This window comes from Trachypithecus francoisi, unplaced genomic scaffold (genome assembly GCF_009764315.1).
Source record: "Trachypithecus francoisi isolate TF-2019V2 unplaced genomic scaffold, Tfra_2.0 Lachesis_group9, whole genome shotgun sequence".
Classification (NCBI taxonomy): domain Eukaryota; kingdom Metazoa; phylum Chordata; class Mammalia; order Primates; family Cercopithecidae; genus Trachypithecus; species Trachypithecus francoisi.
This window is the reverse complement of record NW_022681474.1, coordinates 2,287,503-2,304,820: the sequence shown is the minus strand read 5'-3', so window position 1 is coordinate 2,304,820 and position 17,318 is coordinate 2,287,503. Positions and strand designations below refer to the sequence as shown.

Here is a 17,318-nt window from a genome sequence, read left to right as displayed (position 1 = left end):
GGCTCACTACAATCTCCGCTTCCCAGGTTCAAGCGATTCTTCTGCCTCAGCCTCCCAAGTAGCTGGGACTACAGGCGTGCACACCCAGCTAATTTTGTATTTTTAGTAGAGATGAGGTTTCGCCATGTTGACCCTGGTTGGTCTTGAACTCCTGACCTCAGGTGATCTACCCGCCTGAGCCTCCCAAAGTTGGGATTACAGGCGTGAGCCACCGCACCTGGCCTGATTCACTAATTTATTATTGTTTTAATAAGGATTATCCAAATTTTAGTTACAATATTGTAAATGGCCCAGTAATTTTAAACCTCAAAGGCTATGTTTTTAATTTAGATCCTTCAAACACGATGTGAAAGGAAATGCGCGAGCCATGATGAAATTGATGAACAGTGCTGAAGTAGCGAAACATTCTTTGTCAACCTTGGGAAGTGCCAACTGTTTTCTTGATTCATTATATGAAGGTCAAGATTTTGATTGCAATGTGTCCAGGTAAAACTGAAGTTCAAAAAACTTTTAAAAAAAATTCCAAGAACATGTTTGTTTAGGTATAATTTTCTTATTTTGGGTTTTTGTTTGTTTGAGATTTATCAACCATCTATAATATCTTTACTTTTGGGGTCCAGTTTTTGTCAGACTAAATAGCTGTTACCCGAGTAATTACATCAGTTGTGATTGCTTGCCCTGTTATTTTATGGCTACAATTAGGAGTGTGTGAAGGCACCCTAGAACCTTCAACCTAGATCCTACAAGTGATAAAGTACGAAGGGAGGAAGTGCTGTAGTCTTTGTGTTGCATATTTGCTAATAATAATGATACAGCCTATTCAGATCCCTCAACAACATAATAGCTGACTTGGAAGCATAGTGAAAATTTCCAAGTCTGCAGGATCTTATTTTTTTTTAGGATTCTAGTGACTGTATTTGGTTAAATTCTCTTTTCATCTGTTTAGTTTAGCTTCTTCATTTTCCCCAGGCCTTCATGAAGACTCTAGATCTGCACTGCCCAATAAGAGAGCCACTAGCCACCTGTGGCTGCTTAAATTTAACTTAATTAGGATAACATTAAAAATGCAGTTCCTCAGTAGCACTCGCTGCAGTTCAAATGTTCAGTAGTCATGTGGCTAGTGATTGGCAGAAAGGTCTGTTGGACAGCTATGCTCCAGATCTTTGAAGAAAGAGTTCAGGCTACAACTCAAAAGATAGAAAAGGCATTGCATTGAATTAGAATCTCTTTTTGGATAGAGTATGTGTATTTTCCTCGTTCCAGAATTCCTTAGGATTAAGTTTGTCCATGTCCTTGGTATATATCTGCTTTATTAATCAGTAATTAAGAAGGAAATGAAATTTATAATTTTTCATTAGGGAAATTTTTCCTTTATCACAAAGATTTCAACCATAAAAGTATGCTTTACTATCTATAAGGATTATAGATATTAATAGAGAGATAACATTAATTTTTAAGCCATTCATCTGCATTTAAGAAGTTCTGTATGAAGATTAGGGAGTACATTTTTCATGACTATAAATTTTTCTGAAAACTTTGTTACCTGCCAGCATTCAAGTTTCTCAGGGAGTACAGAGGGACTAAACTTATGTACAACATGGTCTCAAACTGTCAAGGAAAATCATTAGAAATAATTTTTAAAGTTTTAACATATAAAAATGACAGAAACTTTCAAATGATGGTTTGATTAGGTTCAATAGGTTTATTGTTGGGAATGCTATATGCTGGGTATGTGTTTTTCGATTTTTTATTTTTTGGAAGCTTATAAGTAGACCATAAGCAAGGTGGGCTTTCACTTGAATTTGATTTTATCTTCATACATATGTAGGTGAATGACCTAGACCCTCCTCTCTCCATGATATTGCACCACTCTTACCTAATACCTTATTCTGATGGAAAACCTGTCATTCAGAGAACTATCATATTAAGTTTTGGCATTACTCTTCACAAGAAAAGGAAAAGTGATATTTGTTTGATTGTACTGAGCCCTGTTTTGTCTTTCTCTTGTTTCTGTGTCTGTGTGTTTCTGTGTGTGTGTGTACAGAGCAAGATTTGAACTTCTTTGTTCTCCACTTTTTAATAAGTGTATAGAAGCAATCAGAGGACTCTTAGATCAAAGTGGATTTACAGCAGATGATATCAACAAGGTAATGCTTTTACATTTTTCTTAGTTATTTTAGGTATAGTTTCAGACTTGGAATTTAGGAAATAGCTCTTGGTACTGAAAGAATATTTTTATGCATTTAAGTATTAGATTGTGTTAATGAATAAGGAAAAATTGATGAAATCTTGATTAATGGCTCTGGTGAACTCATTTTTATATATTCAGTTTCCTAGCAAAACAGAATAATTCCTTTCCAGTGTATTTTTTATATGTAAGCATAGACAGAGAGATATTTGAATACTTACTATGTGCCAGGCACTGTTTCCAAGAGTTCTACACATATTAATGTGTTGAATACTCACAATAACTCTGAAGTAGGCACTATTATTTATCCCCAAGGTAAGCACTATTATTTATCCTAGTTTTGTAAGTGAAGGCACCAAGGTACAGAGATTAAGTAGCTTCCTGAAGATCACATGGTAAGTAGTAGAGCCAGGATTTAACCCAGTATCGTTCCTGTGTCTACTCATAACTAGTATACCAGGCTGCTTCCCGCTCCTTGCTTAGGAACATATTTTTAGACTTTCTAAAAAATTCAAATGTTTAGTATTTTCTTTTTTTCCCAAAATTATTTCTCTTCTTTGAACATACTCTTTTTATCCATTTAAAACGAGCCAGGTGCAGTGGCTCAAGCCTGTAATGCCAACACTTTGGGAGGCCAAGGAGGGAGAATTGCTTGAGCCCAAGAGTTCAAGACTAGCCTTGGCTGTTTCATAGTGAGACCCTGTCTCTACAAAAAAAAAAATTAGCTGGGCATGGTGGTGGGCGTCTGTGGTCTCAGCTTCTTGGGAGGCTGAGGTGAGGAGATCACTTGGGCTCAGGGGGTCAAGGCTGCAGTGAGCCGTGATTCCTACCACTGCACCCCAGCCTGGAGACAGAGCAAGACCCCATCTCAAAAATAAAATAAAAATAAAATGTATATGATTTTTTAAATTTTCATTATTGAAGAAGTAAGTATTCATGTAAGAAAATTCAGAAAATACCAAAAAGCAGCTGTATTTCTAACTCGTGTAACTTGTATGCATAGATGTGTTTGCTAGCTATAGTTTTGTGAATTTTTTAAATAACAGTTCTAATTCCGTATGTACAGTTTTGAATTTTGCCTAATTTATGTAATATAACCAATTCTCCCCCCCCATATTACTGTAGTCTTTATAAACACAATTTGGAATAGATTGCTAATGTCCTAAAAAAGGAAATGCACTGTAAATTTTTCACTGTGGTCCTGTTGTAGACACCTGGGTTTGGGTTTTTTCCTCCCCTGTAAGAGAATGATGCCTGTCTTTATACAGAGGCGTTTATCATATTTAGGATTATTCCTTAGAGTAGATTCCCAAAGTAAAATACTAGGTCAAGAATAAAAATAGCTTAAGACTATTTTTACCTCAAATTACTTTCCAAAAGAATTGAATTAACTAATATTCCCATCAGCAATATATAACAGTATACATTTTACTATAGCCTTGTCGACATTGAGTTATAGCATTTAAAGATAAATTTCCAATCGACTGTTGAAAACAGATCTTTTCACTTTATATTTCATTGGCTACTAGAGGATTTTCTTTTTTCTTTTTTTTTTTTTTTGAAATGGAGTCTCGCTCTGTCGCCCAGGCTGGAGTGCAGTGGTGTGATATCTGCTCACTGCAAGCTCCACCTCCTGGGTTCATGCCATTCTCCTGCCTCAGTCTCCCAAGTAGCTGGGACTGCAGGCACCAGCCACCATGCCTGGCTAATTTTTTGTATTTTTAGTAGAGACGGGGTTTCACCATGTTAGCCAGGATGGTCTCGATCTCCTCACCTCATGATCTACCTGCCTTGGCCTCCCAAAGTGCTGGAATTACAGGCGTGAGCCACCGCACCCAGTCAGAGGATTTTTCTTAAATGTTTATTTAATTTTGTGTCTCCTTGGTGTAAATTTTTATCTCATATTATTTGCCTATTTAATCATTTAAATCTTTTTTTTAAAACTTGTGCAAATACTTTACATAACTGGAATATTAGCTATCATGTACAGCAATCTTTCTTTGAGGCATTTACTTTGCTGTTTAGTTTTGGTCCTGCTAGGGAGCAGTGTGTTTGACTTACTCTTGATCTTTGACTCTGTTTCCTGCAGCTGCTTTGCTTGGATGTATGGCAAATATAAAATATACTTTTCTTTTAACTTGTCTATAGTTTGACAGTTTTATGTTTTTAGTTTTTTTAATGTCTGCTATGTGGTGACAAATTTTTTTGCAGTTTAGTTCAATAAGTATATATATGTGTGTGTGTATATATGTATATATTTTAACACAATGTGGCATTGTGTTAAAATTGATCTTTTTTCAACAGTCAAATTGTGTTTAACACATTGTGTTAAAATTTTGCCAGGTGGCCGGGCGCGGTCGCTCAAGCCCGTAATCCCAGCACTTTGGGAGGCCGAGATGGGTGGATCACGAGGTCAGGAGACCGAGACCATCCTGGCTAATACGGTGAAACCCCGTCTCTACTAAAAAATACAAAAAACTAGCCGGGCGTGGTGGTGAGCGCCTGTAGTCCCAGCTGCTCGGGAGGCTGAGGCAGGAGAATGGCGTGAACCCGGGAGGCGGAGCTTGCAGTGAGCCCAGATCCGGCCACTGCACTCCAGCCTGGGCGACAGAGTGAGACTCCGTCTCAAAAAAAAAAAAAAAAAAAAATTGCCAGGTGTTTGAAGACTGGGAGGCAAGTCATATGATGTTAGTAAAGTCATATGATGTTAGTGGTGGAAGGTGCAGGGCTTGGAGACAGACCCACCTAAACATGAAGCCTCATGGTTCTAATAGTTCTAGACTGGGCAAAATTCTTCATTTCCTGAGCCTTACTTTCTCTTCTTATAAGAGTGATAATATTTACCTTACAAGTAAGTATTGTAAGTATAACTTACTCTATAGGGTTGCTACAAGGGTTAAATGAAATGTCTGTGGCACAGCCTGTTACATATCGTGACAAATAAGCATCAGTTCCCTTTCTTACTCAATTGGTCACGAAGCCCCGTCATTTCATTATCTCTCATAGTCCAATTCTCAGTCGCTTGAGTTGAGGCGGAATAGTTTTAGGTTTGAAAATGTTGGTAGAGATTCCCTCTCCAGATGTTTCTAAGACACAGGCTTTTGAGAACTTAATAATATGAAATTGTCTTGTTAGTGTGTTGACCTTGGTACAGTAAGAAAACAACCCTCAACGCTCAGCGGTTTTCTGCAACACTTAGGTTACAGGTGGGCAGCTGCAGGGGGCTGCAGGTCCGCTCCTGGGGCTCTTTTCCACTTCCTATTCTAGGACCCAGACTACAGGAGCAGCTGCCTGGGCCTCAGATTAGATAGGTGCATGTCAGTGCGTACACATTCAGTGTCACCGTGGGTATGACAGTGAGGCAGAGAAATATACCCCACCTACCAAGTTGTGGGAGTGAGTCGGATGGGTAATCCTCTTACGGGGAATGGGGAGTGAATGATAGGGATTTACATGTATTAAAACATTTAATCCTCACACAAGCTCCAGGAGGTAGGCACTTTTATCTCCATTTTCAGATGAGGAAACTAAGAGGTTTCCAGAGATGTGAAGTAATATGCCCCGCAGTCATGAGGCTGGCACTTACATGGTGAGGCGAGGACCGGAACTCAGGCTGCCTGTCTCCATCACCCGTGCTCTTCTTGCTTGTGACCATTGCCTTCTCATTTTAGTACCTGGGGGTCTAGTATGAGGAGAGTTTGGCTTTTTTTGGAAGAAATTCTCTTATCTTTTGCTTGAGGGGACAGGTTTCTGGTCTGAGAGCAGAGAGCTTCAGGGTTCCTACTCTTGAATGTGCAGACTTTTCCCTTCTTCCCTCTTTTCAGCACCATGCCCCACTCCGGTTCCTGCTGTATGTTTGTATCTAAGTTCTATCACTGTGTGTTGATGACCTCCCTCCCTGATGTGGGAGAAGGTGCAGGTGGCCACCTGTTTAGGTGAGGGGAGCAGCTGGCAGTGGAGGCGGGTGCAGCCACTCCACATGGCTCCGAGGCTCAGGCCTGTAACCCCAGCGCATTGGGAGGCCAAGGCGGGCGGATCACGAGGTCAAGAGATCGAGACCATTCTGGCCAACATGGTGAAACCACGTCTCTACTAAAAATACACAAATTAGCTGGGCGTGGTGGTGCATCCCAACTACTTGGGAGGCTGAGCCAGGAGAATCGCTTGAACCCGGGAGGCGGAAGTTGCAGTGAGCAGAGGTTGCGCCACTGCACTCCAGCCTGGCGACAGAGAAAAGAAAATGAAATAGATTTTTTTTTTTCTTTTTTGAGACAGAGTCTCACTCTGTCACCCAGGATGGAGTGCAGTGGTGCGATCTCGGCTCACTGCAAGCTCTGCTTGCCATTCTCCTGCCTCAGCCTCCGCAGTAGCTGGGACTACAGGCACCCACCGCCACGCCCGGCCAACTTTTTTGTATTTTTAGTAGAGACGGAGTGTCACCGTGTTAGCCAGGGTGGTCTCGATCTCCTGACCTCGTGATCCGCCCGCCTTGGCCTCTCAAAGTGCTGGGATTACAGACGTGAGCCACCGGACCTGGCCCCAATAAATATATTTTATCATATTGAGAAAGCTTTTTTTTTTTTTTTTGAGACGGAGTCTCTGTCGCCCAGGCTGGAGTGTAGTGGCGCCATGTTGGCTCACTGCAAGCTCCGCTTCCCAGGTTCAGCCATTTTCCTGCCTCAGGCTCCCGAGTAGCTGGGACTACAGACGCCCGCCACCACTCCTGGCTAATTTTTTTGTATTTTTAGTAGAGACGAGGTTTCACTGTGTTAGCCAGGATGCTCTCCATCTCCTGACCTCGTGATCCACCCACCTTGGCCTCTCAAAGTGCTGGGATTACAGGCGTGAGCCACCGCACCCGGCCTTCTTTCCTTTTTCTTTCTTGAGAGGTTCTCACTCTGTCATCTGTCATCCAGGCTGGAGTGTAGTGGCACAATTGTGGCTCACTGCAGCCTCAAACTCCCAGGCTCAGGTGATCCTCCCACCTCAGCCTCCCAAGTAGCTGGGACCACAGGCGCATGCCACCACACCCACTTGGGTAATTTTTGTATTTTTTGTGGAGATGGAGTTTCACCATGTTGCCCAGGCTAGTCTTGAACTCCTAGGCTCAAGAGATCCGCCCACCTCGGCCTCCCAAAGTGCTGGGATTACAGGTGTGAACCACTGCGCTTGGCCTTTTCTATTTTTAAAGGAGTTTTAATATGAAGTGGGTGTTGTATTTTTACATGTGTGTTTTTGAACACCAGTGAGATGATCTTATGGGGTTTTTAAAATATTTATCTTAAAGCTATATAATGAATTAATAATTTCCTAATATGGAACTATCATTGTATACCTGGGATATACCTTACTTGGTTATGAGGAGGTATTCTTTTTTTATTTTTCTGCAATAATATATAATTTTTATATTATTTATGCTAACTGAGCATGAAAGGTTAGATGGACCATTTCAGGCTTTTGTACCTGACCTATATCATCTGAACAAACTGACCCCTTTGAACATAAACACTGAAAAGGGGAGCAGTCCTAGTTTTTGGTGGCACTGGTTTAAAGGAGTACCTTAGCTGCTTGGCTCCAGCTCATCCTCTCATCTCTGGGTGAGAAGCTGTCAGTGGCCTCTTCAGGACCACTGATTATCAGTAGGTCCCAAGTCGTCTGTATGGGGAATCAGAGGCATCATCTGAACAAGGTGTCTATCATAAACTGAGTATAACAATCCTGTCCCCTAACCCAGGCTTAGTCCTTTTCTGATGTTGCTTCTTTCCACCTCCCTTCTTGTGTCCACAGAGCATGACTTGCTCTTAATAACCTCTTCTAAGGTTGTGACATTATAAGCAGAGGCAGCTGTGTCTGCTGCTTCTCCCTGCTCCTCTTCTTTTTTGCCTTCTCTGCCTCTCTCACTCTTACCCTCTTTAACAACTCCTGAGATGCATTCAAAGAAATAGGGAGTTTAATCCATTTTGACTCAGGTGCTTGAACTTACTTAGAAGGCCTTAGAAATGAGATACCTCAGGAAGTAATGAAGGTTAATTGGAGTTACAGGGGTGGGCCCTGATCCAATAGAATTATTGTTGTCATGAGAAGAAAGCTGGCTCTGACCACCCTCCCTCCCCCTTCCACCAAAATGTACCAAAAAAGAGGTCGTGTGAGGACACGGTGGCATGGTGGCCACCTACAGGCCATGAAAAGAGACCTCAGAATGGTCTACATTGCTGGCACCTTTATCTTGGATTTCCCAAAACAAAGTTGGCTGGGTGTCGTGGCACATCCCTGTAGTCCCAGCTGCTCGGGAGACTGAAGCAGGAGGATCACTGGAGCATCGCTGGAGCCCAGGAACGTGGGGCTGCAGTGAGCTATGACTGTACCACTGCAACTCCAGCCCGGGTGACAAGGCAAGACTCTGTCTCCAAAAAAAAAAAGTCAATATTTTCCAAGGTTGGTTGTTTTGTTTGTTTTCTTGCATAGCACCACTTACTATTTATTAATAAAACTTTTTTGATGTTGAATATGAGATATTTGAAAAGGCATATTCTGCATTTTTGTTCTGGTATTTACCTGGGATCATAAAATTTAGAGAAGATTGCTCTTTTTACTTACTCCAAACTGATCTTTTCAAGATCTTTGCCAAGGAAAACCTACTTAAAAAAAAAAAAAAATCCTTCAGCTGATGTTCCTCATGCTCACACCTGGAGATTAATAGGGTCTCCCTCATTACTTCATACTGAATGTGAAAGAGCTCTAGCTTTCTTCAGTTGGTCCTCTGCCTCAGTGAGCAGTGAGATCATCCGTAAAGACTGTGAAATAGGAAGTGGCTGTGATTTCCCTTCTTAGGTTATATATTGATTCAATACTCTGAATGCTCATGGAATCGTGAGTGTTCATTGGATGAATCAACGAGCAACTTAAGGGATTTATCATTTAAAGAAGCAATTTTATATGAAGTTCTTCAGACAAAAGATTTAATCAGATGGTATCAGCCATTGAAAATGCAGTTGTATAAAACAGCTCTTTTTCCTCAAGAAACTTAACATTCTTCTATGGTAAAGGCAAAGAAGTTTATGGCACAGTTTTCACTAAGAGAGAATAGCAATATTTGTCACAAAAATTCTTTAAAATTCAAACTTTAAAAAAGAACGGGCCGGGCGCGGCGGCTCACGCCTGTCACCCCAGCACTGTGGGAGGCCGAGGCGGGCGGATCACGAGGTCAGGAGATTGAGACCCTCCTGGCGAACACGGTGAAACCCCGTCTCTACTAAAAATACAAAAAACCAGCCGGGCGAGGTGGCGGCGCCTATAGTCCCAGCTACTCGGGAGGCTGAGGCCGGAGAATGGCGTGAACCCGGGAGGCGGAGCTTGCAGTGAGCTGAGATCCGGCCACTGCACTCCAGCCCGGGCGACAGAGCGAGACTCCGTCTCAAAAAAAAAGAAAACTTAGTACAAAATATTGATATATTTTGTATTCAAGTGACTATTTGTGGTTAAGCCTCTTTTGCACAGTATTATGAACCACATATGTAGCTCTACTGTATTTTGTAATGGTGAGATTTCCTCATTTTAAATTTTGTTGTGAGTAAAGAATATGTTAAATATCTATAATATGTTAAATATATATGTTTATGTATTTATAGGTTAAATATAACATGTTAATAGATAGGCTTTTTTTGTATTTTATCTTTACACACAATGAAGATGACTCAGTCTATGACACTTAATTTTGAGACACTGCATTCTTCTAAAAGTAAACAACTGAAAATTATTTTTATTCTCTAGGTTGTCCTTTGCGGAGGGTCTTCTCGAATCCCAAAGCTACAGCAACTGATTAAAGATCTTTTCCCAGCTGTTGAGCTTCTCAATTCTATCCCTCCTGATGAAGTGATCCCTATTGGTGCAGCTATAGAAGCAGGAATTCTTATTGGGAAAGAAAACCTGTTGCTGGAAGACTCTCTTATGATAGAGTGTTCAGCCAGAGATATTTTAGTTAAGGTATGTTTAGCTTTTCTATACTAGTCAAAGTATGTTTAGCTTTTCTATACTTTCCTTAAAAATAGTAAATTAATTGCCGTTAAGTTTTTATATATACCATGATGTTACAATAAAACCCTGTATACTGGCAGAGGTTTTAAATTTAGGTCTATAATCCTACTTTTAAGGAATGTCTTATATTCTTTTAGTTAATATTTCTCTAACCTGTTAGTTTTTTAGAAAAATAAAAGGTATAATATTAATCATAAGTTAATATAGATAGAGGTATGTTTCAATATATTTTTAAATACAGTGGAGTGGGATTTAGGATTATTTCTGTTTTCTTCTCTTTGCCTAGTGTCCTGATTATCAATAAGGAATATATATCTCATTTATAATGGGAAGATTTTTTTCAATTGTAAAGATAAATACCAAAGAGTATGCACCTTGTTTCCTGCTAACTAGGGTGTGGACGAATCAGGAGCCAGTAGATTCACAGTGCTGTTTCCATCAGGGACTCCTTTGCCAGCTCGAAGACAACACACATTGCAAGCTCCTGGAAGCATATCTTCAGTGTGCCTTGAACTCTATGAGTCTGATGGGAAGAACTCTGCCAAAGAGGAAACCAAGTTTGCACAGGTGAATACATCAAGTTAGACACATTAAACTGTTCAACTTTGCTTTCTGGATTAGATTTCAGTTCAATCTTAATACAAAATGTATATATATAAAGGACACCAGATACATTTTTATGAAGGATTTTATGAAGGCTCATTTCTGAAAATGAACTTGTGTACACTCATTTTTGAAAGAGGGAAGAAATAGGCAGTTTTAATTTGAAAGAGTTCTGGGTATTTAGACTGCTTCTTTGTTGTGTTCTTGGCCTCCCTTAGTAGTTAGGTAAGTGGAAGGGGAGAATTTTATTTTTTGGTTCATGCTAAATGCACATTATTGTATGCATTTTATAGATGATTAAGAAGTTGACCTGTGATAGCAAATAACCTTTATTTTCTTGGTCAAGCTAGGGTTTCTCCTCAAGTTGGTTTCATTTCTGAGCCCATGGCATGGTCTTCCCATTGTGCCATGCTGCCTCTGAGACAAGATAGGTTTGCTTTTTTAAAATACCACATGCATATCTCATACTATATGACCGTCTGTATGCTTTACGAAGAGTGAGGTAGAGCCATGTTATTTACTTAGAAACATGTCTGAGAAATGCAGTTGCATTAAAACACACACACACACACAGACTACAGCACAGTATTTGTATTACGATGCCATTTGTGTCTAAATAAAAAGTCTGGGAGCATGAGTGTGTGTGAGGAGGTGGTGTTTGAGTAGGGGTGCATTTTCAGATACCCATGCATTTATACAGAAAATATATATAGGTACTTAAACCATATTCCAGAAACTTCACAGTAGGTAAATAAGTTTGAAGGTACCAAGAGGGTTTTTTTGACTTCTGACACTTTATACTGAATTTTTTACAAACAGCACAGGACATGAGCATGAATTACTTTTATAGTAAAAATTAAATATAGGTAACAAAAAAGAATGTACTTTTTTTTTTTTTTTTTTTTTTGAGACGGAATCTCACTCTGTTGCCCAGGCTGGAGTGCAGTGGCACGATCTCGGCTCACTCTCATTGCAAGCTCCGCCTCCCAGGTTCACGCCATTCTCCTGCCTCAGCCTCCCGAGTAGCCGGGACTACAGGCACCCGCCACCTCGCCTGGCTAATTTTTTGTATTCTTAGTAGAGACGGGGTTTTACTGTGTTAGCCAGGATGGTCTCAATCGCCTGACCTCGTGATTCGCCCACCTCGGCCTTCCAAAGCAGTATTGTTTTTTAAAAAATATATGCACATTCAGAGAAGTCCAGAATGCCTAGCTTTTTTGAGAAGACAGGGTGTTTATTAGTGATGAGATACCGTGTGTGTGTGTGTGTGTGTAAAGAGATACATATCTTGAGCTCACGTATTTTATTTTTTTTTTTGAGACAGCAGCTTGCTCTGTCACCCAGGCCAGAGTGCAGTGACATGATTTCAGCTCACTGCAACCTCCACCCCATGGGTTCAAGTGATTCTCCTGCCTCAGCCTTCTGAGTAGCTGGGACTACAGGCGTGCACCACCACGCCTGGCTAATATTTGTAGTTTTAGTAGAGACAGTTTCACTATGTTGACCAGGCTGGTTTCGAACTCCTGACCTAAGGTGATCCGCCTGCCTTAGCCTCCCAAACTGCTGGGATTACAGGCATGAGCCACCATGCCTGGCCACATATTTATTTTCTAATTCCAACAAAAGAGTAATGAAAACACACACATGCATAACATGCCTGGGCTGCACCTCAGGCTTACCAACTTGGAATCTATTGGTAAAGTTTGAAAAGCGCTTCCACATAAATTGGTTTGTGTGTGTCTAAGAACCTTCCTATGCACCAGGTTTTTGAACTCAGATGGCAGTCCTAGTATTTCCTTCGCTCTTCTCTCACACTTCCATTACCTTTTTCTTCACATCCTCTCCGAGACTCCACAGCTGCTGCTACCATATCCTCACTTAAAGATGCCAGGAGGAGAGTTATCCACGTAACACTGAATTTGGAAGAGAATCTTTCAGAGTTCCCATCTGTTCTAACCTTATTTTACAAATGAGTAAAACAAGGTACTTAGTATAACTAAGGTTATTAAACTTGAGCTTGGCAAAGCCTAAAGTCACGGCAGAATTCCATATCTGGTTTCTTGATATACCATTCTTTAGGAAACTGAGGAATTTTATAGTAAATTCATTACCATCTCTTGCTTACAGATATAATCTTAGTTGTACAAAAGAGTTTGCCATGTTTTTAAGTAGGTGGTTTTCCAAGCGTATTTAAAATGCTTGATATTTTTTTTTAAAGTATATATAGAAAGGTTGCCAAATTATAATTTGCATGTTACTGGGAATGGCTTACTTACCAAAAAAGAAAAGTAGCCTTTATTTTCTGAGACTAATAGTACATCTTAGAAAAACTCATTTTAATCTAGGACATGACATTTAGAAGGGACAAATGCATTAGTTATCTTATGGGCCCTCCTTCTGGGGGAGACATTTCAGCTTAACAAAGCTTCACTCCTATTCCTATTCTCTGAATTCTGATTCAGTGGTAGGAGAATTGAAAACTGCCCTATTTTAAAAAGGGTTGTTTCAGTGGTAAATAAGCTTTGGTCCATTGAAATAACTGATACATCAGTTCATTTATGTCAAAATGCTGAATTCTCTTCATATTGTTTTTGCATAAACAGGTTGTACTCCAGGATTTAGATAAAAAAGAAAATGGATTACGTGATATATTAGCTGTTCTTACTATGAAAAGGTAAAAAATTAAACTTCTGTTGTTAAGAAAATTCAATGTGATACTTGACCATTTTTTGATTTTATTGGTTTTTTCACTCATTGTAATTCTAGAAAAAACAGTTAAAACCTACAGAGGTTTTTATCAGTGAATTACATTTTTTGCCCCCCAAATTACTATATTTTATAAAGAAAAGTATATCTCAAGTCATTTCCATCTTGAATTATTTTAGAAATTCTTTATTTTGGCTATCTTCGACCTAAGAAACTGAAATGTGCTCAGTTGAGATGTAATTTGCCAATTTCTAGTCTAATTTGCTAAAGTTTATGTAACTGTTACTATTTGCCCTATGAAAGGGCAAGTTTGTTTCTTTATTGCTAAATTTTCTAAGAAATTTAGAAAATTTAAATGCAAAATTTTTCTAAGAAAAATAATTTACGAATTAAATTCAGCTATTGCCATTTTCCTAACCACTATGTATTACAAGTAAATCCTTTCCAAATTAAACTTAAAAGACAACTTACTCCATAAACCATACATGGCAAGAATATAGAATTCATCAGGGTGAGTTTGCCTTGACCTAGTCTTGAAAATAGCATGCTGCATCTGGAGCTTATATAAAGTCTTAAACTTAAGGTGTTTGTCATCATGGGTTTTCAAGAAATATAACTATGATCTTAGTGGTCTGGAAGGAAGTTCCTAAGAATAACTAGCTAAATATAACATATGATACTTACTAAATTTACAGACACTGAGATTGTGTGTATTCTTTACATTAATACCCTTCTTTTGAAAAGTAAAATTAACCCTTGTTTACTGAAAGCCCTCAAGTAACTTGTTACAGACTTTATGTTTTTGTAACATGAGCTTATGAAATGTTCTTTATTTTTTTGTCTGTTTAGGGATGGATCTTTACATGTGACATGCACAGATCAAGAAACTGGAAAATGTGAAGCAATCTCTATTGAGGTAGCATCTTAGTGTTATAGAGAAATCAAGAATTTTTGTAAACAAGAATATCAACATTTGGTTTTGTGTATAAGTGGCGTTTGTATTAAAATACTTTTTCAATGAACTGTATAAACTATGTTTTATTAAACTACAATATATCAGTAAGTGTTGCAACCCTTCTTTGTTTTTGATGTACAATAACCTTATTACTGGGAAATATACGGAAGTTTTTTTATCATGAAGCTGTTTATTAAACTGAGTTGGTTGAAAGAATTTTCTATGACATTTAATTTTAAAAGGTCTTCTATTGATTCTTGTTAGATAACCAGAACAATTAAAAGTCATTGACATTAATTGAAAAAACTTGCATTGCAGGACCATATACAAAGTAAGATGCCTTTTTTTGTTTGTTTTTGTTTTTAGAGACAGGATTTTGCGCTGTCACCCAGGCTCAAGTGCAGTGGTGGGATCATATCTCACAGCAGCCTCGAACTGCTGGGCTCAAGCAGTCTTCCTGCCTTAGCCTCCCATGTAGCTGGGACTACAGATGTGCACCATCACACCTGGCAAATTTTTTTTTGTTCTGTTTTGTTTTTTTGGAGAGATGGGTCTTGCTATGTTGCCCAGGATGGTCTCAAACTGCTGGTCTCAAGTGAGCCTCCCGCCTGAGCCCTCCAAAGTGCTGGGATTACAGGCATAAGCCACAGCCATTTTTTAAGTAAACTGGTAAACTCAACTACTAGGAGAGGAGGGGCTTTTACTTTTTACAGTTTTGTTTAGTTTATTTCTTTTCCTCCAACAAACATGTTTTTCTTTTGAAATTAAAAGATCTCTTTAGGGTGGGGCACAGTGGCTCACACCTGTAATTCCAACACTTTGGGAGGCAGACAGGTGATCACTTGAGGCCAGGAGTTCCAGACCAGCCTGGCCAACGTGGTGATACCCCATCTCTACTAAAAATACAAAAAATTATTTGGGTATGGTGGTGTGCACCTGTAGTCCCAGCAACTCCGGAGGCTGAATCCCTTGAACCCAGGAGGCAGAGGTTGCAGTGAGCCAAAATCATGCCACTGCACTCCAGCTTGGGCGACAGAGTGAGACTCCATCTCAAAAAGAGAGGAAAAAAAGAGAAAAAGAGAGAGAGAGGAAAAAAAAAAACCTCTTTCATTTGAAGAGAAGGCTAGCCACATTCTGTTTACCAGAGAATATTCACTAGAGCCCTGAGATCCTCGTTGGGTTCCAATGAAAACTTATTCATGTTGACTGCTATGGAGTTAGTTGGTAGTACTCTTCTAAAAGTTTTTAAAGATCCAGAAACAAAACTTAAATTTTTTCATCATTATTTTACATCAAATTATTGACAGAACCATGAAGAGAATTCAGATATGATTTTAAGTCCACAGAGTCTTTAAATACAGAAGCAGCTTTAAAGGTGTACTCTTTGTCCTAAGTTATTAGTTATTTCTTAGGATCTTTTTCCAAAGTTATAGAAGATTTGAAATAAAAGCGATTTTGCTGTAAGCAATTCAGTGGCTTCAGAACATAGGAAAACACCAACTGAACTAGTTCTACTGCTAAGTCTACATGCTTTCAATTACGCTTTGAAAAACTGTTTTAGGATCTTATTTTGTGGTTATTGTTAGCTTTTAAAATAGATGTAGGATGCCAAACTATGTCCAGTGATTCAGATCTATCTCACCCCTGTTTTCGTAGATAAAATTTTATTAGAACACAGTCACACTCTAATTGTATATGTGCTGGCTGTGGCGGTTTTCAGATTACAGTGGCAGAGATGAATAGTTGCACAAAGGCTGTATAGCCCACAAAGCTTAAAATATTTACTGTCTGGCCTTCTGTATAAAAAATTTGACCCCTGAAGTAGATTATTGAAACTTACAGAATAAAATAACTTATTCTAAAGTTTTCTTCCATATTTATTTAATGCTTTACTTACTTGGCTCCTTTCCCCACTAGATGATTAAGCATTGTGAGAGCAGAGACTGAGTCTTAATCACCATTTGGCCTCGGCCCCTACAACAGTACGTGAGCATAGTGGGTGTTCATAAGTGCTTATCAAATAAATGAATTACATGGAAGAAAAAATAATGTCATCTTTGTATGCTACAGGACAATGGCCAGTGAGTACATCTTTTGTATATTTTATGGTTTGTTTAGAAACATAAGGAAGGAAAGGAATAGCACTGCTGACCTTATTGGTCAGCTTTGCATGTTTGTTTGGTTGTTTTCCCCTAGACTTACCAAATTTGAAATTGTCATCAATAAGTCCTCTACTGCCTAATGAAATTCTTACACATTTTTTCGTACCCTCAGGTGACAAGTTTTTTCCTTGTGAATTTTTGAAAGATTTGCTGACAAATTTTTCTAGTTTTTTTTTTATTTTTCAAGGTGAAAATAGCTTTAATTTTTTTCTGTTTATAAGAATGATACATAGTGAATATAAAATTCAAATTCCAAAAGAAAAAATATGTAAAACATTCTTTATTCTACCATCCAGAATAGTAACTGTAAAGATTTTTGGTGAGTACCTTGATAATCTTTTCATGTACTTCCCAGTTATCTTTGTTATGTCATATGTGTGTCATAGCAAAGATAATTAGGAAGTACATGAGATACATGAAATTTAAATATATTCATGAAATGCAAATATATTTCATGAAATTTAAATATGTATATAAATAATGTGGGAAAGTAGTCAAGTAAGTGAAGTATTACATCAATATGGAAGAAAAGTTTTGAAGAAGTCATTTTATTTTAGAAGTTTCAATAATCTACTTCAGGGGTCAAATTTTTTTATATAAAAGGCCAGATAGTAAATATATACATATTTAAACTTAAACACTTTTACCACCAAAAGGCTATGTCAAATTA

The 17,318-nt window shown here is 38.7% G+C and overlaps 1 protein-coding gene across 2 annotated transcripts in view; it reads left to right on the top strand.

Annotated features, from left to right (window-relative positions):
• Window positions 1-16,526, top strand: part of HSPA14 (heat shock protein family A (Hsp70) member 14) — a 31,872-nt gene extending 15,346 nt beyond the window's left edge. Inside the window, exons 9-15 of one of the 2 annotated variants that reach the window (XM_033209888.1) lie at window positions 331-486; window positions 2,045-2,147; window positions 9,959-10,171; window positions 10,616-10,789; window positions 13,429-13,499; window positions 14,381-14,447; window positions 16,404-16,526. In XM_033209888.1, coding sequence (XP_033065779.1) covers window positions 331-486; window positions 2,045-2,147; window positions 9,959-10,171; window positions 10,616-10,789; window positions 13,429-13,499; window positions 14,381-14,447; window positions 16,404-16,433 — 814 coding nt within the window. In that variant the 3' untranslated portion in view covers window positions 16,434-16,526. Of the gene's footprint in view, window positions 1-330; window positions 487-2,044; window positions 2,148-9,958; window positions 10,172-10,615; window positions 10,790-13,428; window positions 13,500-14,380; window positions 14,693-16,403 lie in introns of those variants that run through there. The other variant, XM_033209889.1, reaches the window with a different exon arrangement.
• Window positions 16,527-17,318: the final 792 nt, after the last annotated feature.